This window comes from Enhydra lutris, unplaced genomic scaffold (assembly GCF_002288905.1).
Source record: "Enhydra lutris kenyoni isolate GAN:26980312 unplaced genomic scaffold, ASM228890v2 scaffoldscaffold28, whole genome shotgun sequence".
In the NCBI taxonomy this organism is placed as follows: Eukaryota; Metazoa; Chordata; class Mammalia; order Carnivora; family Mustelidae; genus Enhydra; species Enhydra lutris.
In genome coordinates, this window is record NW_019154112.1 from 17,279,973 (window position 1) to 17,306,345 (window position 26,373).

The 26,373-nt window shown below is 35.6% G+C and overlaps 1 protein-coding gene across 5 annotated transcripts in view; it reads right to left on the reverse strand.

Moving 5' to 3' along the window:
- Window positions 1–26,373, reverse strand: part of LOC111152228 (PHD finger protein 3) — an 87,969-nt gene that overhangs the window by 41,062 nt on the left and 20,534 nt on the right. For 4 of the 5 annotated variants that reach the window (XM_022510637.1, XM_022510636.1, XM_022510639.1 and 1 more), the window contains one exon: window positions 1,614–1,775. In XM_022510637.1, the coding sequence (XP_022366345.1) occupies window positions 1,614–1,775 (162 nt within the window). Of the gene's footprint in view, window positions 1–1,613; window positions 1,776–2,693; window positions 2,731–26,373 lie in introns of those variants that run through there. The other variant, XM_022510641.1, reaches the window with a different exon arrangement.

The following is a 26,373-nucleotide window of genomic DNA, read 5'->3' on the forward strand; positions in this document are numbered from 1 at the left end:
GAAAGGCCAGTCCTTCCTACCTAACACTTGAATAATGAGTTCCAGAAAGCAAGAGCTGAGAAAATAAAGAGAGGAATTACCAATGAGATAAAACAATTTCCCCAGAGCTGAATAATACTCTTCAGACTAACAGGACCTACGGAGTAACCAGAATTCAATACTTAAAATACACTTACACCAAGATACATTATCAGAAATACAAAATACTTAAGCTGAAGAGGAAGATTCCACAAACTTCCAGAAGAAAATAACATATCGAAAAAGAAAAAAAAGAAATCAGAATAAACTTCTCAACAACACTGAAGTTAGAAGAAAACAGAGGAACACTATCAAATTTCTGAGGGAAAATTATGTCTAACCTTGAATTCTATGTTCAACCGGACTATAATTCCAATGTGAGGCCAGATTAAATATATTTACAGACACACAGTTTTTTTTGTTTTGTTTTGTTTTTTTTTAAGAATTTTAAAGATTTTTTTTTTAATTTGACAGAAATCACAAGTAGGCAGACAGGCAGGCAGAGAGAGAAGGGGAAGTGGGCTCTCTGCTTAGCAGATAGCCCAATGTGGGGCTCGATCCCAGGACCCTGGGATCATGACCTGAGCCAAAGGCAGAGGCTTAACCCACTGAACCACCCAGGTGCCCCGACACACAGTTTTAAAATAACACATCTCCATGTTCCTTTTTCACAGCAAACTACAAGAAGTGTCACCAAAATGAAGGAGCTAAACCAAAAGAGAAAATAAGAGCTACACCACCAAAGAGAATCATCAGAAGAATAATAAAGGGAGATCACTGGATAATAGCTATGCATCAGGTTTATACAAGGCCAGCAACTATTACACATAGGAGCAGATCAGAAAGCTCCAAGAGACTTTTTCAATAAAATGAAAATGACAGAGTATCTGATATGCACACGTATTTTTAGGAAAGATTTAGACAGCTAGTAGAGTAGTTGAGGTGTTATTACTGATATGTACAAAGAAACCTGTGTGTACAAATGTACAAAACTGTAAGCAAATAAACAACAAAAACAATTACTAAAACAGAAAGACAAAAAGTTGTATAGGAGAAAAGTAACCTTAGTTTACTAAAATCAATCATCTCTAACAGCACATATAGTCACAATAACATAAACAATTACTACTGACCTAACAAAATTACTTTTTAGAGATGAGAAAATATAGTTTTGTGAGATGAGGACAAGAAGACAAACACTAAGCTCAGACCTGGAGTGGGAAATCAATAAATACCTACACATCTGAATAATCAAAAAGTAGCAAATATATATATGTTACTCAGAGACATGGAAGTAAATACCAAAAACTTAGTAAAAACCAGCTGAGAAAGTTATTAATGATTTCCTCTGGGAAAAAGCAAATAGGCATTACAAACTTATAGAATCTGTCAATCCTTCAAATTTTATAAATATATAGTTTCAATAAAAATTTTTAAATATTATACCAACAAACTGATATAGTCTCAAAATTCATTATTATCAAAATACTCAGATTAGCAAACACGATGAAAATACGGTCTCTGCTTAGCGAGTTTACAAACTATCACATCTATTCCTAGCTAGATTTTCTAGCTCAACCTCTCTGGAAGATTACCTTGTGCCATTAAACGAGGTGATTTTCTTGGTGATCTCACTGAATTTTCTTCCACTTTGTCCCTCAAGTTCCTGTTGGGTAAAATCAGTTCTTCTTCATCAATGGTATCATTGCCACTTTCTTTAACAACTCCTTCATCCATAATATCGTCAAGACCAACAACTAGAGAAAAAACAAAAACAAGAAAATTAATTTTTAAAAATATTGAATATCTTAAGTATTTAAAGCAGTTACAGAAAACACTGTGAGACATTTTAATGCAATACTAATACTACACAGTCTTGAAAATCTAGATCTATTTCTATTATGTGATACTGCCACTACCAAGCTCCCAATTCAGATTTACAAACTGCTACCTTATGAGGTAACTAGTCAAAGAGTAGATTAGCTATAATTGTTCCTGATTTGACCTCTACTGTCATTCTCACTTATTATTCAATGTACCTCTGTGAACACTGTAAGCAACTATACCTGAAATACTCAATTATCCTAATTTTAGTTAAAGTAGTATAAAATTTTAATACCTGGAAAAACTTGTGATTCTAAGTACATGCTAGACCCAAAAAGATTCCAGTTCGAAGTATAATTCTATTACTTAAAGACTTTATGCTACATGTACAGAAAGTAATACAGGTACACCTTTAAGCAGTAGCAAAAAAAATATACACAGAGAGAAATGAAAAACGTTTAACTTCCCCCTCTCCCAAATGCCAGGTAAAATGGTAGGTGTATAGCTATATAATTAAGTGACCTTCCAGTCAAAAGAGAGAGCATTTCATTTAATGGGGAGGGGGAGATATGGAAAAGGATTGGGGGATGTTGAAGAAAATATAAATATCGTATTTATACTGTCATTGGGTTTATTTCTGTATATAAAAAATTTATTTTACTTAACTAGCTGACATATAGCAATTCTAAATGTGCAGCTGTATGAAATCTTGTAAAGAGATTGTGATTATTTAGATCAGAAGGCCTGGATTCAAATCCCAGCTAAAACACTTAAATAAAACTTGACCAAGTCACTTAACCTCTCTTTCAGTTTATCTCTAAAATGAGAATAACAATACCTGTCCTACCTACCTCACAGAGCTGTTGTGAGGATCAAGTGAGATGATGTATGAGAACTCACTTTGTAAACTTTAGAGCACTATACAAATGTTAGTTATTATCTTCATCCTAGGGGTTAGAAGGAACCTCAAGAAGTTATCTAGTCCTCATCTTTGTATCCAAGAAGAACTTCAATTAAAAGAGCTCAACAAGATAGTGGTCTATCCTAAAATTTAAAGAGAACAAAATTCTTTATAAATATACTTTCAAATAGTACAATCTTTTTGAAGAGCACTTTGACAACAAACAGAATAATGAAACTACTTATATACTTTGACCAATAAATTATAAATAGAATAAATTATGGAAAAAAGTTGGCCAGAAAACACACTGTGATCTGTTAGTAAAAAACAAAATGCATATGTATGTACATTTAGACAAACAGAAAAAAAGATTAGCAGGAAATAGATGAAAATTATAATAGCTATTCTATAAAAGATAATATATTGGTTTCCTGTTTTCCAGATTTCCTGCTATATTCATGTATTACTCTCGAAAATAGTCTATACTTCAATCACTAACCTACGCACTAAAAGCTCAAAGAAGAATGTATTTAAGGAAAATTCATCAGGACTCACTTAAGATATAATTAGGGGAAAATGGGTGGAAAGTTCAATTAGAAGGCTATTTCACCAAGAAGAAATACTTATGCTGTCACACATTCACAGATATTCTCAAAAAAATTTTAATATTCATTTAAAAAAGTAAAATTTAAGACTACTTTTCATCCCAATTTTATATAAAAGCATATATACAATGTATGCACTACAAATATGCACAGATAAAAATGGACAGGGAAAAAAAGGACTGGAGTGTTATCAGTGATTATCTCTAGTGGTAAGGTAGATAAGGAATTCAAGTTTTCTACATCATTATTATACTGTCTCTGTGTTTTCCAACTTTTTTTTACAATCAGCAGGTATTCTGTATTGTAATCAGGAGAGAAAGGAAGAACTCAAAAGAGGAAAACAGTCCAGAAGAAGGGTAATTAAAGCCTGATCAACAGTGTTGGCAGGGAGTGAAAAGGTATTGTCTGGATTTTAGGGCTATACTGCAAAGCAAAAATCAATGGGATTTAGCAAGCCAAATCCAAAGGTCAATTATTAGATTACTCCCTGTCCTAGTAGCCTCTGACATAGCTGACCCATTTCTCCTTTCTGAATCCCTTTCTCCTCACTTAGCTTTTGAACATCACACATCTTTCCTCTCTCCAGCTACTTCTCAGTATCCTTTGATACAGCTTTCTTTTCTTACAGAGGTCTACACAATGGAGGACTTAAGGGTTCAATCCTTCCATCTCTTTCTTATCTACACTCAAACCCCACTAAGTGATCTCATCCAGTACCACTTATACTTGGATAACTCCCAAAATTATTTTCTCCAGGCCCAAGCTCACATCTAACCTTTGGAAGAATATAATTTGGTACCTCCACGAGGTCTAACAGGTATTTCAAGCTTAACATACTGAAAATAAACACTGCTTCCACCCATCCCTCCTCAATAAAACTGTCCCTCATAAGGTATTCCTGGTCATGGGACCTCCATTCACCCACCTGTTCAAACCTAAAACTCTAGAACTATCCTTAGCTTCTCTCTCTTCATGTACCACATCCAAGTGATCAGCATATCCTGCTAGTTCTATCGAAAAACATCATCACTCAGGGTACCTGGGTGCCTCCGTCAGTTAAGCAGACCAGCTCTTGATTTCAGCTCAAGTCATGATCTCAGGGTCCTGGGATGGAGCCCCGCACTGGACTCTGCTTGAGGATTCTCTCTCCCCCTCCCACAGCTCATGCAAACACACTCTCCATCCTCTAAAATAAATAAATCTTGGGGTGCCTGGGTGGCTCAGTTGATGAAGCGCCTGCCTTCAGCTCAGGTCATGATCCCAGGGTCCTGCTTCTCCCTCTCCTGCTCCCCCTGCTTGTGCTCTCTGTCATATAAACAAATAAAATCTTTTTTTAAAAAAACAAAAATAAATAAATCTTTAAAAATATAAAATCTATCACTTCTGACCATTTACCACATTCACAGCTAACATCCTACTACAAATTACCATCATCTCAACTATACCATAATAGCGTCCCAAGTTCTTCTACTGACATACCCCACATACATACATAGAGTCATCACTGTGATCCTTCTAAAATATGAAGTCCTATCTTGTTACCATTTTTCTGTTCAAGACCCTCCAAACTCTACCACCGCACTTATATTTCTGTCCAAAATCCTAGCCAGGGCCCACAGGATCCTAAGATCTTCCCCAGCCAACTTCTGTGACTTTTCACCTACCGATTTATGACTCACTCTATTCTAGTCACACTGGCCTTTCCTGATACGGGAGAGGCAAAGATTATCTCAAGGTCTTTGTACTCGCTAGTCTCTCTGCTTGGGGTGCTCTTCTCCCACATTTCCACGTGGCTCACTCTAAGTTATACCCAAATATCACCCTCTCAGATAAACTTTTCATAATAATCTTACCCAAAACAGCACATATTCCCATCACTGCCTACTGATGCTCAGTGTACTTTATTCTTTAAAACATGTTTCACACTACCTGATTTAAGTATCTGTTTAACTATCTTCTCCACCAGAACGTAAGCTCTACAAGTCAGAACTCTATCTCTTTATTTGTTGCTGAAACTCCAGAACCTAGAATAATGACCTGGTAATACAGGAAGCACTCCAGAATTATTTGCTGAGCAAAAGAACAAGGGAAAAGAAAGGGTCAGGAAAATTTAAATGTTGATGAGTGAGAGAAAAATGTTTTCAATAACAGAAAGAGATAAGTTGGAAAGAACACACTTGGGAGCTTGTTTGGAGGTTCTAGCAGGAGAGCGCAGCTACTCGTATACCCTTGACCAAAGAACAGTCCTGGTCCTCTCCTCTATCGGGGAAAGTCGTCCTCTTCGACCGAGCGCGCAGCTTCGGGAGGGACACACATGGAGCAGTGAGGGAGGAAGGGGACACCCGCCTAACCAGCCAGATCAGCCGAATCAACCCTAGCGATCAATGGGGTGACAGATGTCGCAACCAGATCGCCCTCACATCCAGAAAGAACAAACTTGGAAGTGAGGTGCTGACTTCACTTTGTGGATATATACTGATGATACAAAGAAAAAGAGCAGGCAAAGAAGCATCAAGATAATACAGTATCACACACAAAAAAAGGGTAAGGAAAATTTCAGTGAAGTAGGATCAGGAAGGTTAATGCTACAAGAGAAAACAATGGAGAAAAAATCCACTAATTTGACACAGAGAAACAGAGAATCAGATGACAAGAGGTTAAAAAATGCATGAGTAAAGAATGACAACTACAGTCTCTTTTATTTTTAGGAAGTTTAATGGTAAAAGACAGAAAGGGGGAAATCAATTAAAGGAAGTTAAAAGGGACAAAAGATGATTTTTCTATATAAGTGACACATGGGAAAGGGGAAATGGAAGGAGGTGTGGTAGGGAGAATCACCTCTACCAAAAGAGAGATGAGGGAATGGGAATGGGAAGGGAGAGAGAATGTGGCAAAAAAACAGTGGGGGGCAGGAGGTAGAGAGAGGAAAGGGGAAGAAGGGAAAATCAACAAAGACCCCAGCCTGTTTGTGTGTGCTGGAAAATAACTTTGAAGGTAAGTGATGTTTTGAGGTCCCATCATCATACAAAAACCTCCTACGTCAGCCTACAATTAGAATACCTCAGACTTCATCTGAGCTATTTCTGAGTTGAGATTTCCAAGAACACAGCCTTTTTTGTACTCCTGCTCTATCTGGCAACACATACATTTCCTTCACCTCAAAAGCCCAGCTTTATATTAAATCAAGCTCTACATGGTCTCTAACATTTCCAGGGCTCTCATGTGAACAAGGGCCCCAACAAGTAAAGCACCTACTTAACCTCTCTGTGCCTCAAATTCTTCAATAAAATGGAGAAAATACTAGTGGGTCAGAGGGCTACTGTGATGATTAAAGTAATATGTATAAAAGGCTTGGAACAGTACCTGGGACTTAGAAAGCCCTATATTTACTGTTTACTTCTGTTTCAGTCTCTCCCCATCCCATGTACCCACCATCAAAAATTATGTATTCCTTCTCCCTCACTGCTTTTCTTCAACTACCCCTAGAACAAATAAAATTTTAAAAAGTATCTGATATTTCTTTCTTCTGAAATAAATTGCATTCATCTGACTAAAGTAATTCACAGTGCAGAATGAATACTCTAGGGCAAACCCCTCCCAATTAGGTATTCGTATTTTTTAAAGAGTTTGATCCAACTGGTTCTGCTAAGAAAATAAATATAAATAAAGGAGAATCTGGGCTCTTTTCAGAACACTGCCTATTCTCAGGGACCTCCCATATTTCTCCCTCCTTCTGCCACAAGACCAACCAAGATTCAGTATTTGATATCCAGCTTTTTAAATTCACTAAAATGGGAACTTTGAGTTACCAAAATAATGTAAGGACCTGGATTCTTTAGGACAGAAGTGTATGGTCATGGCATACAGAAAGAAACTATATACTTTTTCCTCCCTCCCAGATTCCAGAATTAGATGTCACTGTCATTTTGAAATTTTGGCATAAAATCTATCATCATACTCAGAAATCCTTGAGCTTGAATTCAGATCACATTAAAATTCCTCCCATCCCTATCCACAAATGGACCTAATTAAATGTGCTGAGTTCTTTGGCACCAGTCAAGTCTATGTAAAGTCCTCCTGACACTAATATTACTTTATTCCAAATTATTTCCAATCTATCTTTCTGGGAAGAGGAGTTAAATGAGATAAAGAAAATAAAACCAAATGATTTGGAGTTAAACTTACTGAATTTCTCAACAACCAGGATTAGTTTAAATCACTTTAATACCATATTAAAACACACACACACACACAAGTGCAGTAGGAAATTCTTCACATCTGACATCCCTTAATTCACACTGGCAGTACAAAGGCCAAACTCTACTGCTTTTATCTCAACTACAATTATTTCCTCTATTATAAAAGTTGGCATTAAATATCAGACCTGAGATAAACCTAAAGAGCAAGCATGATGTTGCAACGTTCCAATAAAGGTTAGGTATCTATTTACAGGACTTGCGTTTGAAGTAGAAAAAGAAATTATATGGTTATATTCTCCTAACAGAGGCACCAGAGCTTTTTCCTCTAATATTGCAGAATACCACGCAGCCTCTACTTAAGACTCCCTTCAATAAGAGTTCTTTCCTTCATGGATGATTCATCCATTCACTCCTAGAAGTGGTGGTGTGATATACATCAAGTTGTATGTTACACAAAATGAACCATTTTGAGAATTTATCATTTTAGATATTAGATGTCCCTAATTTGAAAAATATAAATATTGCTATCATGCACACATATCTTTTTTTCCCCTCAATTCTTTCTTTATAATAAACTTAAAACATAGGTTTCATTCTTTGGCTGTGTCAAAGAATGAAAATATACATATTTTACTATTTTATATATCTCATCTTATGTCTTTCCATAAAGATTATAAAGAATTTTGACAGCACAAAGAGCTCTGCGTTAATAAAACCTCACTGGAATTGAGTTCCAGATTTTTAAAAGAAACAGTTACTTAAAAAACCTTGAACACTTCAGATGTGTATACTGTCTTTTTGTATTTCTTTAGCTCTGCCTCCTCCCCCACTCAGATATGGTGTTTTTCTCTCCAATGTATATGAATTCATTCTGTAATATCTATGTTACCTATTTGATACAAGTATTTTCCCTTGTTTACCTTATTTTATTATTATTTGGTGTCACTCTAAGCTAATTTTCCTTCAGAATGTTGTCTTCAGTTACTCCAATACTATCAAATTATGCATCCTTTCAGCTGTAATTTAAAACACTCTGAAGTTTTATATTTAAGTGTGCACAAATATTTCAACTTTTGCCAAACTCAACTTCATACTTTGGGTAAAACTTATCAGTATGTCTTGGAAAGGCGATTTTCTATCAAAAATGTATAAAAGACACTGGGTTAAAGCAAATTGGAAGAGTTTTTTCACTGCAGATCTTCAGTCTTCAATATGCTAAACAGGCATTATATGAGGGAAAGAACTATATGTGGTATAACTGTCTTCCAAGCTTTATATTCACATTCACTCTCTCTCTCTCTCTCACACACACACACCAAAAAACATACACCAAAATGCTAATAATGGTTATTTCAGAGATTTTCCCCTTTGTTCTTTTTCACATTTTCTAATCCATCTCACAAAAAATAGTTCTAGAAAAAGAAACTAGAAAGACACACACTAAACAAATGTTTTCTACGTAGAGGTTAGTAGTATTATTGGTGCCTCTTTATATTTTTCTTTTTTATCAAAGTTATACATCCAAATGGTTTTAAAGAGTTGTCTCTAGTTTTATAAAGTCTGTTAATAAAAACATTAATGCCCAGGAACCACCTCTCCCACTAAACTTCAAAAACTCACTGGGAAAATGAAGACATTGAACCCTGAACTGAAAGGTTGCTGTGAAAACTGAATTAACTAACATAACTTCTACAGTGTTTGGTGTGCAAATAATAAGATCTTAAATGGTAACAATTATTAATGAATTTTGGCAGATTTTTTCAAATAACTTTCTGTTGTTGTAAGCACCCTGCATCTGACCCCTTCTCAACTGTCTAAATAATTTATTTTCAATTAACACTCTATCAAGCTAATGTAAAAGTGAGATCGTAATCATTCCCTAAAAATTTTTAATTCCATCCTAGAATACTATAAATTACTTACCTTCCTGTTAATTCCTTTAAAAACATTTACTTAGTACCTACTATATGTCACATGTTGGCCTAGATTATTCTAGAGACCAATGATACAGAATATTTAAAATGAAATGACCTGGTCTCCTCAAATAAATATCAAGAAAGGGGATGAGAGGGAACTTACATAGATTGATATATACTTACACACTAACCAACTTAATATATTGACCTTATTTCAATTCCAATTCATACTTTTAAAAAAATACTTAGGGAACTGGGTAAAACTGAAGGCTGATGGACTGCACACTTGAAAATATTAAGAACTATCTTTAAACATTTTAGGCTGGATAATATTATTGTGGCTATTTTTTTTTAAATAAAGAATTCTTTTTTTTTTTTTTTTTTTTAAGATTTTCTTCATTTGAGAGAGAAAGAGAACACAATTTGGGGGGGTGGCACAAAAGGAGAGGGAGAAGCAGACTGTGGGGGGGTGGCACAAAAGGAGAGGGAGAAGCAGACTACACAATGAGCAGGGAACACGATGTGGGGCTCAATTCCAGTACCCCAGGATCATGACCTGAGCCAAAGGCAGACACTTAACTAACTGAGCATCTCAGGCACCCCAAGAATTCTTGTATTTTAAAGATACATATGGAAATACTTACAGATGAAATTATACGACTTCTGAGAGGTGCTTCAAGTAATCTTGGGGCAGAGGGGTAGGTAAGGAGAAGCGAGTAGGGTATAAATGAATGAAATAAAACCAGCTATTAACTATTTAAGCTAAGTAACAGGTACATGTAGATTCATTACACTATTCTTACTGCTTTGCTCTTTTCCATAAATTACAAAATTTTTAGGGTGCCTGGGTGGCTCAGTTGGTTAAGCATCTGCCTTCAGCTCAGGCCATATCCCAGGGTCCTAGGATCAAGTCCAGGACTGGGCTCCTTGCTCAGCCGGGGACCTGCTTCTCCCTCTCCCTCTGCCTGCCACTCCCCCTGCTTGTGCTCTGTCAAATAAATAAATAAAATTTTTTTAAAGATTTTATTTATTTATTTAAAATGATTTTATTTATGTATTTGACAGAGATCACAAGTAGTCAGAGAGGCAGGCAGAGAGAGTGAGGGAATCAGGCTCCCTGACGAGCAGAGAGCCTGATGCAGGGCTCGCTCCCAGGACCCTGAGATCATGACCTGAGCTGAAGGCAGAGGCTTTAACCCACTGAGCCACCCAAGTGCCCCCAAAAATAAAATCTTTAAAAAATTTTTTTTGAAAATGGTTTCCATGAAATGGAAGCTTCATTTTAATGAGAGTGAGACAAGCATACATCCTGTTAGGTAAGTCTTAACACTTAAAAGGAAAAAGTAATACAGAGTATGGAAAGGGGAACAAAGGATGGTTTGTAATTTTAAACAGAATAGCCAGGGAAAGCCAGGGATAGCCAAGGATACTTGCATTGGTTGTTTCTTCACAATAGCTTTGGGCCCAAAGGAAAAGTATAGACTGATATCCAGGCCCCTGTCTGCTCTCCAAGTCTTTTTTTAATTCCCAAAATAACACTGTATAGTCTAGAATGGGCCGGGGGACAACAATGCTGAGATGACTTTGCAGCAAAAACCTGAACAAGCTGCGGAAACAGCTATCTAGAAGCATATTGAAATACCTGGATTCTGAAGAAGAAACATGCCTAGGATGTCAGAACAGAATGAACGGTGGTCTGTGTGGCTAGATCAGGGAAAGTGAGGAGGAAAATAGCAGATAAAATTACAGAGGTATCGGGGAAACTAAGAAGGGTCTAGGCCACAAGGACTGTAGCTTTTTTTCTTTGTGTGAAATAGAAAGTCACCAGAGCACTATGAACACAAAGGTGGTATGACCTAATGTTGTAAAGGATTACTTTTGGTGCTCTTTTCAGAACAGACTGTAACAAATCCCCAACGGCAGAAGCTGGAAAGCCACTTATAGGCTAATGGGATAATCCAGGTGAGAGATGGTAATGGCTTAAGACCACAGTGGTAGTGAGAAAATGAGAAGTCTAAGTAGTCAGATTCTGGATATATTTTAAAAATAAAAGCCAACAAAATCTGCTGACCAACTGAATATCAAAATGTGAAAGAAAAGGATAGGTAAATAACGACTCCCAAGTGTTTTGCCATGCAACTCAGAGAGTTGTTATTTACAGAGATGGGAAAGACTACTGAAGAAGTGGTACTAGGGGAACTGGTGGAGGGAATGAAAGAAAGCATTAACAGTTCAGTTTTAGATATTAAGCTTAAGATGCCCGATAGACATCCAAGTTTAAGTTGAGACTAAAGATATAGATAAATACCTAGAAAGATACAGATATTATATAAGTTTAATTATAAAGAGTATATTTTTAAGATTTTAATTTCTACACCCTACGTAGGACTCGAATTTAGAACCAAGTTCAAGAGTCACATGCTCTGCCAACTGAGCAAGCCATGCACCCCACGAAGAGTTTTTTAAGTTATAAAACTGGATTAAACCAGCACAACAAGAAGTAGAAAGAGAGAAGATACCTAAAATCTGAACCCTGAGATACTCCAGTGTTTAGGTCAGGAAAATGACTAGGAGTATCAAAAGAAACTGAGAGAAAGAAGACAGGAAGGCAAAAGAATAAGGAAGGAAGCTATAAACCAATCAAGTGAATAGATCATTTCAAAAGGTTGAGATCAACTGAGTTAAGTACCACTGACAGAAGAAAAGAACAATGGCCTTGGTAGAGTGATAGTAATTATAACCCTGTGGAGTAGGTAGAGCAAAATCAGATTTTGGAGGAAAGATACTGGAGATAGCACAGAAAATTCTTTCCACGAGTTTTGTGCAAGCAAAGAGCAAAAGAAGAGGGTAATGTAAATATATGACAAATATGCAAATGTATATAAAATGAACTTCCATGATGTATGATAACAATGAAATTCAATTGTAACGACTGACAGGCACGCCTCGGTGGCTCAGGTCATGATCCCAGCCCACATGCTGCTCGTTGCTCAGTAGGGAGCCTGCTTCTCCCTCTCCCTCTGCCTACTGCTCCCCCTGCTTAGGCTCGCTCGCTGTCAAATAAATAAATAAAATCTTAAAAAAAAAAAAAAAGACTTTGACAGAGTATATATATATATATATATATATATATATATGCCCTTTTTAGACTTCAATTCTACCAAGCACAAATAAAACAATAACTACAGTGGATACCTCATCATGTTACCTACAAATCATGCCTACGGAAAAAATAAAAACCTATGTTTTAAAACATGAAAACCTAATTTCATAAATATCTAAATATGTATCTAAATATAGGATATAAGGACTAATATCATACCAAAGGTTTTTTTTTTTTTAAACTAACCAGGAAATATTTATTATGAAAGTAAGGAAAATATCAAAATGCATGTAACAGGGACACCTGGGTGGCTCAATCTGTTAAGCGTCTGCCTTTGGCTCAGGTCATAATCCCAGGGTCCTGGGATTTAGTCCTGCATCAGGCTCCTTGCTCAGGGGGGAGCCTGCTTCTCCCTCTGCCTGCCACTCCCATGGCTTGTGCCTGCTCACGCTCTCTTTATAACAAATAAACCTTTGGGGGGGGGAATGCACATAACAAATTTTCACATGGATTAGCTCCATCCCATTCTTCTAAAAACAAGTGTAGAGAAGAAAGCAACTGGCAGCCCACACCTAACTCTGGTAAACTTAGTGACCATGTAAACACTGTTAATATGAGCTTGAGTGTTTAGGGAGTACTGGGGAGTACTTAGTTGCTTAAGGATTGTTTCTGATTATCTAAATTTGTTTTTATTTCTTAGCTTTTTTTTTCTTTTTTGGTGGGACAGCACAGGGGGAAATCTGTGTTTCACTGTTCATCTACATATTCTATCAATTGTGAAAAACTAAGTGTGAATGTAATCATGTAATCACAATCTAAGGGGATACTAGAGGTACTTATTAACAGTGGATTACTTTAATCTGACAAAAGGACTAACTAATCACCACTTAAATTAATGAATACTTTTCATTTGCTCTTTCTCTACATGGATGTATTTCACTTACTCAGGAACCCAGGAACTTCAAAGGCTGGCCACTACAAGTCTCTAAGAATGCTACTTTTTTTTTTTTTTTTTTAAGATTTTATTTATTTATTTGAGAGAGAGAGAGACAGAGTGAGAGATCATGAGAGGGGAGGTCAGAGGGAGAAGTAGACTCCCCATGGAGCTGGGAGCCTGATGTGGGACTCGATCCCAGGACCCCGGGATCATGACCTGAGCCAAAGGCAGTCACTCAACCAACTGAGCCACCCAGGCACCCAGAATGCTGCTTCTTTAATGTTACCTCCACATTGAAACCTCTGACCAGCCCAACTCAAATAAACCATGGCCTCCAGCACCAAACAACCAGATATTTTCTATTATATATTACACTTTTTGTAAGCTCCACGAGGACAGGGGCTTTATTTGTCTCAGACAAAACTGTACTCTCCAGCAATGAAAACAGTCTGGTACCTGATAGGTATGCAATAAATATTTATTAAATAAACAGAGAGTACCAATAATTTTTATGCCAAAGCAAATCATTATACCTCACACTGTGGATTATGCCATAAGCTCCTGATGCCCGGAATGCTATTTAATGAGATTCCATAAAACAAAACTTTTTTGAAAAAAATGTGATTTAACCATCCTGTAATATGTATCTTACCATTATTTACTGAGTTTCCCATTTCAATGAATCAGATTCCAGTTATGCACTTTGTTCTATTACATTTGGTTTGCTTTTACTCATATATAAGAGAAAACCAAAGAGAAATGAAGCCAAGAAAAAGTTCTTAAAGGATTATGTATCTTTCAGTAGGTAACACTTAAATAATTAATATCTCTGATCTGTAACAGCCCAAAAAAGACTTTTAATGACATTATAAACAATATAAAATAAAATGTAAATTCCATGAGAGCAGGAATTTGTCCTGCTTTCTAATATATCCCTAATTCCTAGAACACACCTGAACATAGTGTTCAACCTTAAACAGTTTGAATGAACTACATAAAAACATGATTGTTCCCAAGTTTCCATCTCAAGATATTAGAACCTCTACCTTAAACAAGACTCTAATCAGGAAATTACCCTTAGCAAGCAGAGAAACAGAACAGAACACCTCTACTTCATTCAGCACAGTAGTGTTGATTGACACCTTGCACTGTGACCCCTTGCAGGACTCAGAGTAAGAATGCTACCAGTTTAAAAAACAAAAATCAGAAATATCCCACCATGGAACAACCAAACAACAACAAAAACCTACTCACTCAAAAAGATACAATTAGTAGCTTTTTTTCCAGGATGTATGCATAGGAACTAAATCCCCTGAAGAGTAGAACTGATGAAGTCTCTAAAAGGAAATTTGGCCATGTATATTACTTACAGATTAAAGACATAACCTTCCATTTACAACTGCTTCAAAAAGAATACAATACTTGGGAATAAGTTTAACAAAGGAGGTAAAAGATCTGTACACTGAAAACTGTAAGACACTGATGGAAAAAAGGAAGAAGACACAAATAAACGGATAGACGTTCCATCATGGATTAGAAGAATTAATGTTAGGGGTGCCTGCGTGACTCAGTCAGTTAAGGGTCAGACTCTTGATCTCAAGGTCATGAGCTCAAGCCCTGTGTTGGGCTCCATAAAAAGAACTAATGTTAGGGGCGCCTGGGTGGCTCAGTGGGTTAAAGCCTCTGCCTTCGGCTCGGGTCATGATCTCAGGGTCCTGGGATCAAGCCCCAGGTCGGGCTCTCTGCTCAGCAGGGAGCCTGCTTCCCTCCCTCTGCCTGCCTCTCTGCCTACTTATGATCTGTCTGTCAAATAAATAAATAAAATCTTAAAAAAAAAAAGAATTAATGTTAAAATTTCCGAACTACCCAAAGCAATCTACAGATTCAATGCAATCCCTATCAGAATTCCAATGGCATTTTTCACAGAAATAGAACAAACAATCCTAAAATTCCTACGGAACGATAAAAGACCCCAAATAACCAAAACCACCTTGAGAAAAAAGGACAAAGCTAGAGGCATCACACTCCCTGATTTCAAGCTACATTACAAAGCTATGGCAATCAAAACAATATGGTATTGGCAAAAAAAACTACACACAGATCAATGGAACAGAATAGAGAGCCCAGAAATAAACCCATGCATGTATAATTTATTTGCATTATTATTTACTTGCATAATGATTTATTTGCATAATAATTAATTAATGCAATTAATTTATGACAACAGAGCCAAGAATATACAATGGAGAAAGGATATTCTCTTCAATAGATAGTGCTGGGAAAATTGGATAGCCACATGCAAAAGAATAAAAGTGTACCTCTGAGATCTCACACCACATACAAAAATCAACTCAAAATGAATTCAACACTAGCACATAAGACATGAAATCATAAAACTCCTGGAAGAAAATATAGAGGGTAGATTCCTCATATAAGCCTTCAATACTTTTTTCAATTTGATACCAAACACAAGGACAACAAAAGCAAAAATATATGTAAGGGGGACTACATCAAACTAAAAAGTTTCTGCACAACAAAGAAAACCATCCACAAAATGAAACAGCAACCTACAGAATGAGAGAAAATATCTGTATATCATATATCTAAAAAGGGACTAATATCTAAGGTATGTAAAGAACTCACACACAATAGCAAAAACAATCCAATGAAATAATAGGCAGAGGAACTGAATAAGCATTTTTCCAAAGAAGACATACAAATAAACAGGTATATGAAGAAAAGGTGTTCAACTCCCCTAATCATCAGAGTAATGCAAATCAAAACCATGATAAATCACCACCTCACACCTGTTAAAATGGCTGTCTTCAAAAAGACAAAAAAATAACAAGTGTTAGTGAGGATGTGGAGAAAAGGTAACACTTGTTCACTGTTGGTATGAACATAAACTGGTATAGGCACTATGGAAAACAGTACAGAAAGTCTTCAAAATACTAAAAATAGAACTGATATGATATGATCCAACAATCCACTTCTGGGTACATATCCAAACCAAACAAAAAAAGGATATCAAAGAAATATCTGCACTCCCATGTTTGCAGCATTATTCGCAATAGCTAAGATACACAAACTGAAGTGTCCATCAATGAGTGGATAAAGATGTGGTGTCTATCTATTTAGATAGTGTGGTATGTAGATATAAAGACAAATAGACAGGCACGCAACGAAATATTATGCAGCCATGAGAAAAAAAAGGAGATCCTGACATTGGGGATTACATGGATGGACCCTGAATACTATGCTAAGTGAAATAAGTCAAGAGAAAGAGAAAGACAAATACTACATGGTATCACTAATATGTAGAGTCAAAAAAAAAAAAAGTCAAACTTACAGAAACAGACTATAAAAATGTGGATGCTAGGGGGTGGGGGAAATAGGGAGAGATTGAGGTTGGTAAAGGGTACAAACTTCCAGTTATAAAATGAATATGATCTGAGGATCTAATGTAAAACACAATGTCTATAATTGATACTTTATTCCATAACTGAAATTTAATGAGAGATAAAATGTTCTTACCAAAAAAAAATGTATGAACATGAATATATCAGGTGATGATGTATTAATTAACTAGATGGGGAATCCTTTCACAAAGTATACATATATCCAATTACCATGATATACATTCTATATGTCTTACAATTTTATATGCCAATTATAACTCAATAACACTGAAAATTTTTAAAAAAATATATGACTTAAAAAAACCTGTCAACTCTGCAATGAATTTAGAATACATAAGAGAATTATTACAACTTGAAAAACACGAGAAAAAAAACATGAAAATATCCGCCAAGCTTAAATATACCTAGGTAAAGGTCTTGACTTAATGAGCAAAACATGAATACTGTATGTATTTAGTCTTCAAGCAACTGTATATATAGTAAAACATATATTACATTTGATAATGTAGGTTGAAAAGTCAGTACACACTTTCTGTCATTTCAGTAAGTCTCCCAGGCTCTTACAAATAAACTGGACTGGGTGAGTCCTTATCAAGTTCATTTCAGTTAAGATTCTAATTCTAGAGCCCTTCCTAAGGAAAAGTAAATAGCAGGCCTCAGTGAAAAACTACTTTATAAAGTTTATTTTTGTCTGTGTTACATACATGCACCTTTATTTACAAGCATGCACCCCCTACTTTTATTTCATGTATTTTTAATCTCATTTCCCTAAGATTTTAAAAAAAATCCAAAGTTCCAAAGGCATTATTTAAAAAGGAAAAGTAAATCATTAAAAAGAGTTTTTTCCCCAAGTATATTTGTCTTAGGTCCAATTAATGAAGGGACCAAAAGCCCTACCTACTAAAACAGTACCTAAGGATACCACTAATACTGAATGATGTAATAATTTGTTTCCTAAGATAATTCAATCAACAGTTACTAAATTCATGTTCGCTACATTGATATTTAAAAAAAAAAAAGTTATGTAACATATTTTAGAAAATGACCCACTCAAAATAGTTTTTTAAAAAATCATTTTAAAACTACCTCTTTCTTGGGGACTGTCTTACATGGGATAATTACTTTCATAAAACATCATCACATTGGTGTTTCTCTATTAAAGCCAATATCGGGGTGCCTGGGTGGCTCAGTCCATTAAGCATTTGTCTTCAGCTGAGGTCATGATTCTGAGATCCTAGGATCAAGCCCTGTGTCAGGCTCTCTGCTCAGCAGAGTCTACTTCTCCCTCTCCTTCAGCCCCACCCACCACTTACGCTCTCCCTCAAATAAATGAATAAAATCTTAAAAAAATGTATTTTTAAAAAAGTTAATATTGCTTGTCCATTAGTCAAGGTCATTTATTTGACAATTCTGTGACCAAAGTGCATCAAATTTATTTAAAGAATTTCTATCTATGTTAAACCTTAAACCTAGATAAATTTTTCCACCAAACTCTATCAACAGATCACCTATCAAGATGACTTTTTACACATTAGATATACTTTTGTAAAGCTGCTTATTAGGAAATCTTTCATCAAGAAATTAACTGTAATTACACATGTAAAAGAGGAAATATGGTCCTAAGGCCAAAATTTAAGTAATATTTAACTTCAGAATAAAAAAAGGAAATCAGTAAGTACTTTAAGAAGCACTATACCTCTGTAACAAAGCCAAAGTATGTAAATTCTCCCTATAAAAATGTATACAACTGGACATCAATACATACATTTAAAAGTGTTCCATCTCCCTGATTACATCTGGGGCAATCTGAGCATATGAAATAAAAAGGACAATTTGAGCATCAAAAAAAGTATAGGGGCGCCTGGGTGGCTCAGTTAGCTGAGTGTCTACTTTCAGCTCAGGTCATGATCCCAGCCAGGGTCCTGGAATTGAGTCCCATGTCAGGCTACCTGCTCGGCCAGGAGTCTGCTTCTCCTTCTCCTTCTGCCTGCATGCATGCTCTCTCTCACTCTCTCTCTCTGTGTCAAATAAATAAAATCTTTAAAAAAAAAGGGGGGGGTGGTAACACATTTAAGGCAATTTTTTAAAATCTGCGTACCCATCATGACAACCTAAAAGGAAAGATCCAAAAAATAATCGACCACCTTTGACACTGGATGTGATCTAGGAACTGAAATCAAACGTTCATTCTTTCCCTTTAATCTGCGTCTTCAGGAGAAACTGTAGTTCAGAATAACCAGATAATAAGGGAAAACTTTCCTTTGCCAGAAGAACGCCAACAAATAAATGTAAAAGAAAATATAGAATTAGAAAATCATCACTTTACTACAAATGATTCTACCAAGTATCATCAATGGCTGCATAAAACCATTAGAGGAAAAGTTAATGAAGAACTAATATTTAATGTTGCCAAAGTTCTATCCCTACAGATCACTTGCTATCTCAAGTATTTAGGAAGCACAGTGTTGGCTATTGCCAAACCCAGTAACTGAATTTAACAACAAAATGAAACACTGTAAGACTTCTTAATTTGATATAATATTAACTAAACAGCTTCACCTATGAAGGCATCTTGCCAAAGTGTTTAACCTGAATCTAATCAAGCTTTTAATCCTAACCTCCAATTTGCAGGAAATAAAAGGAACGAAAAAGCTAACTAACATCACAAAGAAACAATATTAAAAATCTAAAGCCTGAAGCATTCCTAAGAAATATCTGCTCTTATTTCTTCAAAAAGTCAGTATCACTGGAAAAGAAAGTGGGAGGCTTCAGAAACAGAATTAAATAGAACACTTAAATCCCTTGATTATATCTCGATTTGAACAAACCAAATGAAAATGATGATTTTGTGGATAAATGGCACACTTGAATGTGGACAGGATATTTTAGAGAATTATCTATTTTTTAGGTGTGCTTATGACACTGTCATGTAGAAATACTTTTTTTGTAGATGCATGAAGTTACAAACTGATTAGACAGAAGGAGTGGGTACACACTGATAAACGGAGGCAGCCTTTACACCAAAACAGTAATAGTTGAATCTTGGTGATGATGCATGTGTGTATACTGTACTATTCTTCCTGTTTCAGTATATTTTAAATTTTATGTTTCAAATTTATGGTTAAATTTTTAAATAAAGTTTTAGATTAGATTAAATAAATTTTTATAAAAAAAAGAGAAGCTCGGGACACCTGGCTGGCTTCAGCTGGTAGGCAGGGCATGTGACTCTTGTTCTTGAGGTTCTAAGTTTGAGCCCCATGTTGGGTGCAGAGATTACTTAAAAATAAAATCTTTAGGGGCACCTGGGTGGCTCAGTCGTTAAGCATCTGTCTACCTTTGGCTCAGGTCATGATCGCAGGGTCCTAGGATTGAGCCCTGCATTGAGCTCCCTGCTCCGCGGAAAGCCTGCTTCTCCCTCTCCCACTCCCCCGCTTGTGTTCCCTCTCTCGCTGTGTCTCTCTCTGTCAAACAAATAAAGTCTTTAAAAAATAATAAAATAAAATATTTAAAAAGAAAAAAAAAAGCGCAAAATAAAATATATCCTTAATCAGGTATCTGAACAGCATATATTTGATTTATAGCCCACTTTGTTCCAAAACAGATTTAAAGTGGTCTTATAAAAGATAAACAAGATAATATTTAAAAGGAAAAAAAAACTAAACAAAAAAAAAATGTAAGAAACTAAGATAAAGTCAAGGATGATGTAAGTACCTAGAATGAGTTACATATATTCACATTTTCTGAAACTTAAAAGTCAAAGTTTGTCAGGTATTTATCAAAAACTCTTTAAAAGAATATGAAAAAATGGTCAGCATAACATTAAAAGGTGCTGCCTCTAAATAAAATACCATTTCAACAGATAGCCTTTTAACAACCTCCACGAGACTTCAAGTATATACTAAACAAATGGTCTCTTAAGGAGGTATAGAGATCTAAAGGCATATACACAAAATATCTGGCCAGGAATGAAGAATTACTATGTATACTGTTATCTAAAAACAAACAAGAAATTGAACTTCACCAATATTTGATCAAGCTGACACTAGAATCCCTGCTGAATTGTCAGTCACACCTGAAGACAGATACCTAAGAGTGAGAATTCCATAAAGTGGTGGAGTTGGCACCCTTAAACCACTTATTTGCCTTCAACATTTTGCAGTTATAGGATGTCATCAACACAGTTCTTTTAATATTTAAAAAAGAAAACCCTTTATAAGGGTGGACTGTTTACAGTAAATTTCATAAGATGGGAAAGTACTATTAAAATCTTTATACTATAGAGAGATTCTCCATTAATTCACAGCTAAGTCCCTAAGAAATGTTATACTTAAGGGTAAGTTATACATTCTTAGACTAATGTTTTATAAATGAGACAAGTTACAAGCCTCTTCTATTATAAGCAGCTGAAAGGGATAGGTCATATAAAAAAAATAAGCACCCTTAATCTGTCCTTTTTAGATAAAGGGGACATTTTTAGTAATGAGTAAGAAATCGTTTGTCAAAAAGAAACTTGGGCTAACAAACTTAACTGTAGAGAACAGACTGTCGATTACTAGAGGGGAGGTGGGCAGGAGAAATGGGTGAAATAGGTGATGGGGATTAAGGAATGCACTTGTCATGATGAGTACTGGGTGATATATGGAATTACTGAATCACTATACTGAATACCTGAAACTAACATAATACTGTATGTTGTTAACTGTACCAGAATTAAAAGAAAAAGGAAAAAAAAAAAACTTGGGCTAAGAAAACTGATGTTTAGAAATGCTTCCATCATGATTTGTAACTAACAATGAAATTTGGTACCTAAAAAAAAACTCTTACTAGACACTTTAGATTTTATTTATTTACTTATTTGAGAGAGAGAGAAAGAGAGTGCAGAAAGAAGGAGACGTAGAAGGGGAGGGACAAGGGGAAAAGAATCTCAACCAGACTCTGTGACAAGCATGGAGCCTCGTTTCACGACTCTGATCATGACCTGAGCAGAAACCAAGAACCGGACACTTAATGGACTGAGCCACCCAGGCGCCCCTCTTTTCTGGACACTTTAAATTTTTTCCAAATAAAAAGGTTTCGTGAGCTCAAATGATAAATATTTTAAAAGGTAAAAACTTCCTGTCGGTTTAAAAGAATAAGACACTGAAAATGGCAGAAATGTTCCAGTTTAGCTGCAATAAAAGTCTCTGTATACCTGATAGGAACAAAAACCTAGGATTATAATCTGTTTTGTAGAGCCTACAGTGAATTTCTTCCATTTAAATATACATATCTTGGGGAACCTGGGTGGCTCAGTGGGTTAAAGCCGCTGCCTTCGGCTCAGGTCATGATCTCACAGTCCTGGAATCAAGCCCTGCATCGGGCTCTCTGCTCAGTGGGGAGCCTGCTTCCCTCTCTCTCTGCCTGGCTCTCTGCCTACTTGTGATCTCTGTCAAATAAATAAATAAAATCTTTTAAATATACGTTATCTTCCTTGAGTTATGGCTTTCATCCATGAGTGCCATTAAAATTAAGCATCAAAATAAACTCCCCTTGGAACCAAATTGTAGCAAAATGCCAAGATGTAATTTTCAAAAATAAGTATAATTAATCAAACTGCACTCCAAAAAAGCTCTTGTACAATCGATAATTTTTATAGTGTAAATATCATTTATGTTATCTATAGCTTCTTCTAAAATATATTCATAAAAATGTTATATATGTTATATAATGGACATTAATATATTAGTACAGTAGGACAAGTATATCAATACACGTACAAGTACTGATGAACACTCCAAAATGTCTAATAAACATGTATAGTCAAAAAAGTTTAGACATCAATATCTTAATGAAATAAAGCCTCAGATATACAAGGAACAATTCTGATACCCACCCCTCAGAGTGAAACAATACAAGAATTCAATCTCTCTTGGAATTTTTGAAATGAGCAGACAACATGATCTATGAACAGAGACCAGAAATTTTATCAACTGAGACCCAAGTTCTATTAGTTGGGGGTAAAAGATATGCAGCCTTGGAAAGTCTCTGGTGAGTGAAGCAGAATCAACTATGAAAATAAGCCAAGTATTCAAACCTCCCAGGATAATTTATATGCTGAAGCCAGCTTACCAAGAAAAAGATCGTGATCTTACCCTCTCCAGAGTAACCTACAGAATCTGTGCTTGCAAGGGCTGGCCAACTATTGCCCAGTATCTGTTCATCCACCCTTCCTCATGGAGAATTTCAGTTTTTTTAGCTGAGTATATGGTCACCCAAAATAAAGACTATACTTTTCAATCTACCTTACTGCTAGATATGGCCACTAAGTTACGGCCATTGGAATGAAAGGAGAAATGGTATATGCAACTTTCAGGATACAATCATAAAAGTAGTGGGCAATACCTTCCCTTTCCCCTTTTCCTGACTCGAATCCAGCTTCATAGCTGGAGGAGCCATCTCAAACTATGGGGTGAACCTGGAATTAGGGCTCATATATGATTGTACAAGGTAGAAGGAGCTTAGGTCCCTTACACTGTAAAGCTCCTTCCTCTGAGCTACTATATAATAAAATACGTTTTTCTTCATATCACTGTTATTTGGAGTTTTCTGTCACTCCCAAGCTGAACTTAATCCTAGACCAAAAAGCCAAAAATTTTTATCAAGATGACCCAGTAAATCATATCCCATGAGAACCAAATCCATCACAGCAACAGACTAGGGAAAGAACAGAGCCTGGAATAGGGAAAGTATTTCTGGGATCAGCCAGTAGGCTGAGGATGCCTACCTAGGTCTATGATTCAAATAATTCTAGGTAATTCAGCTTTCCTAATTCTCCAATAACAGGAATCTGTCAGTGCCAAGGAATTATGAAATTCAATTCTTCTAGTTGGCAGGTATAACAATCACTAGGACAGGGAAAGTAAGCCAGGACAGGGCCCTAAAACAAGCTAATCTCTCTTTAGGGTCACTACAAGTCAGCCAAACTGTCCCATCATTGAGATCCCATAAGAACTGCAGATGCACCTCTCACTCAATTTTATCAGAATTCCTTTTGGTCAACATCCTCAAGAGAAAAATCAAGAGACAGCAAAATTAGAGTTCATTATTTATTTTTCTTATAGATGGAAAAAATGGTAGGAATAAAAGTTACAGAATTAGACAAAGGAATAGAAGATCAAAACCAAAGCCAAGAAGCATTTGCTCAAGGAAACTTGATTTTCTTTTTATATCCAAATTTTTAAATTATGAAGAATACACTACTTTAAAGATTAAAAAGCTGTTCACAAACCATTTCGTGTTGGTTAATAAATAAGCTAAATATCAATCTTTTCACATCGAGTATATAACAAATATTCTATGATAAGAAGTATATTTGATCAAATTGCTACCACATTAAACTGTCAAATTAAGAACTCATCTTATAACTGCAAAAAGTTTAAACTTTTAAACTTATAATCTTAGCTTTCCTGCCCAAAGAATACTACCCATTATTGACATAGAGTACAGAAAACTCTTTTACCCACCATGTTAGAATGTACAAACATTCAATAAATGCAAAATCACCTGCATTAGAAAACACGCTCTTTTAATAATATAAATAGTTCTGGAACTGTTAAATAGTTATGAATCATGTTTAAATTAGCCGGATACTAATGTGGTAAGCTTACTCTACTTAAATTGTGACCTGAGATCACAAGACAAGACATAAAAATGTGTTTTGGGGGCGCCTGGGTGGCTCAGTGGGTTGAAGCCTCTGCCTTTGGCTCAGGTCATGATCCCAGAGTTCTGGGATCCAGCCCCACACTGGGCTTTCTGCTCCACAGGGAGCCTGCTTCCTGTCTCTGCCTGTGTCTCTGCCTACTTGTGATCTCTGTCTGTCAAATAAATAAATAAAATCTTTAAAAAAAATGTTTTGATAATAGATAAAGTAAGCAGTTAATTCTGGAGGAAAAAAAAAACATCACAGATAAAGAATGAGGCTAAAAGGAAATCAGCTGGGAAGAAAGAGGTAGGAAGGTGAGAGAATTCATATAATAAAATATAAGATGGTCAAAATAAGCATATCACGTATTTTCAAAATGCACCAGGATCAGGGGTTTAACAACCCCTCTCCTTCATACTTCCCCACAAAACCAGGCACCAAGGTCAAGCTCACTCTATTATTCTAATACAAGAGAGTATGCGTTTTAAAAAAGCATGTGAAAGCTAGTATGAAAATCTGACCATTCCTAATCCTATTAATGAGAAAAATAGACTCACATTTATATATCAAAACAGATTCATTTATGTTCCTCATTTTAACTACAATTAGGATATCTTTAATATCTGACATTTTTCTCTTCAAAGTATTATACCAGCCATATTTTATAAATTTTACATTTTTTAAATAACAAGAGTATTTCCTGTGATGGAAGTTTTTAAAATTAAGACTGCATTTAGCTGTGGGAAGAGAAAAAAACATCTTGCCCTTCTGACTCAAAATACAGGAGGTACTTTTCTCTTTTCTTGCTATTAGAGTACACCACCAATGAGGTAGTCTAATCATCACAAACAGAAGTCTAGTTTTCAAACTAGTAGTTTTTAAACAAGATTTATCAGATACGATGTTCTTATTTAAGAAAATTTTAAAACTATTAAAATAATCACAATATGATTAAATAATTATCAGACATCATTTTAAATAAAAATATCAAAATATAAATTTAATGTTTACTCCCTTCAACTATCCCAGGCAGCTGTCTACTCAACTTAAGGAGGTATTATTCACACTGTATTCAGGAACTGGTACCTATTGAAGGTGTGCAACCCAACTGATGCTTTCACCCTAATCTGAGACTCTGATTACAGGAAATAGCTTTACCAGGGAAAAAGGAATTAGATCAATTATGCTCAGAACAATTTTGGGTATTTCTCTGCTTTAGTAAATAAATTCTGGCTAATCACCCCATGACAATTTACCTCTTTTATTCTTTTTTATTCTAAGTATACATTTTGTGACTACCATTTGAGATACACTTAGACTTAATAAAGTCTATGAAAACAGAACAGCAAAATTAGAGAAAGACAGTATTTTAGAGAAGAGATGGCAGAGGACAAAACCAACACTAGTAGCTCCAGCTAAGAAATCTTTTCAAAGCATTCTCCAACTAAGGCAAATAAATATGGAGGAAAGAAAAGTATAAGGGGCAGAAGTAGAAAGAACAAGCCTAAAGAATTCCAAAGGAATCTAGGCAGTGATAATAGTGAAAATAGCCACAAGGGATTATGCAATCCTCCCACAACTAGAAAAGAACAGCCAAGAATAATCAACTGGAACTAAAGCGGGTAGAACCGTAGAATCTATTAATTTTACTCAACAAGTTGCTACTTAAAAGAAGGGCTATAAAACATTAGATTATATCAAAATGATCTTCATTTACGTCTGAAATTATGAGGCTTCTCCTTTTCATTTATGCGTTATGGAGGATCCCAA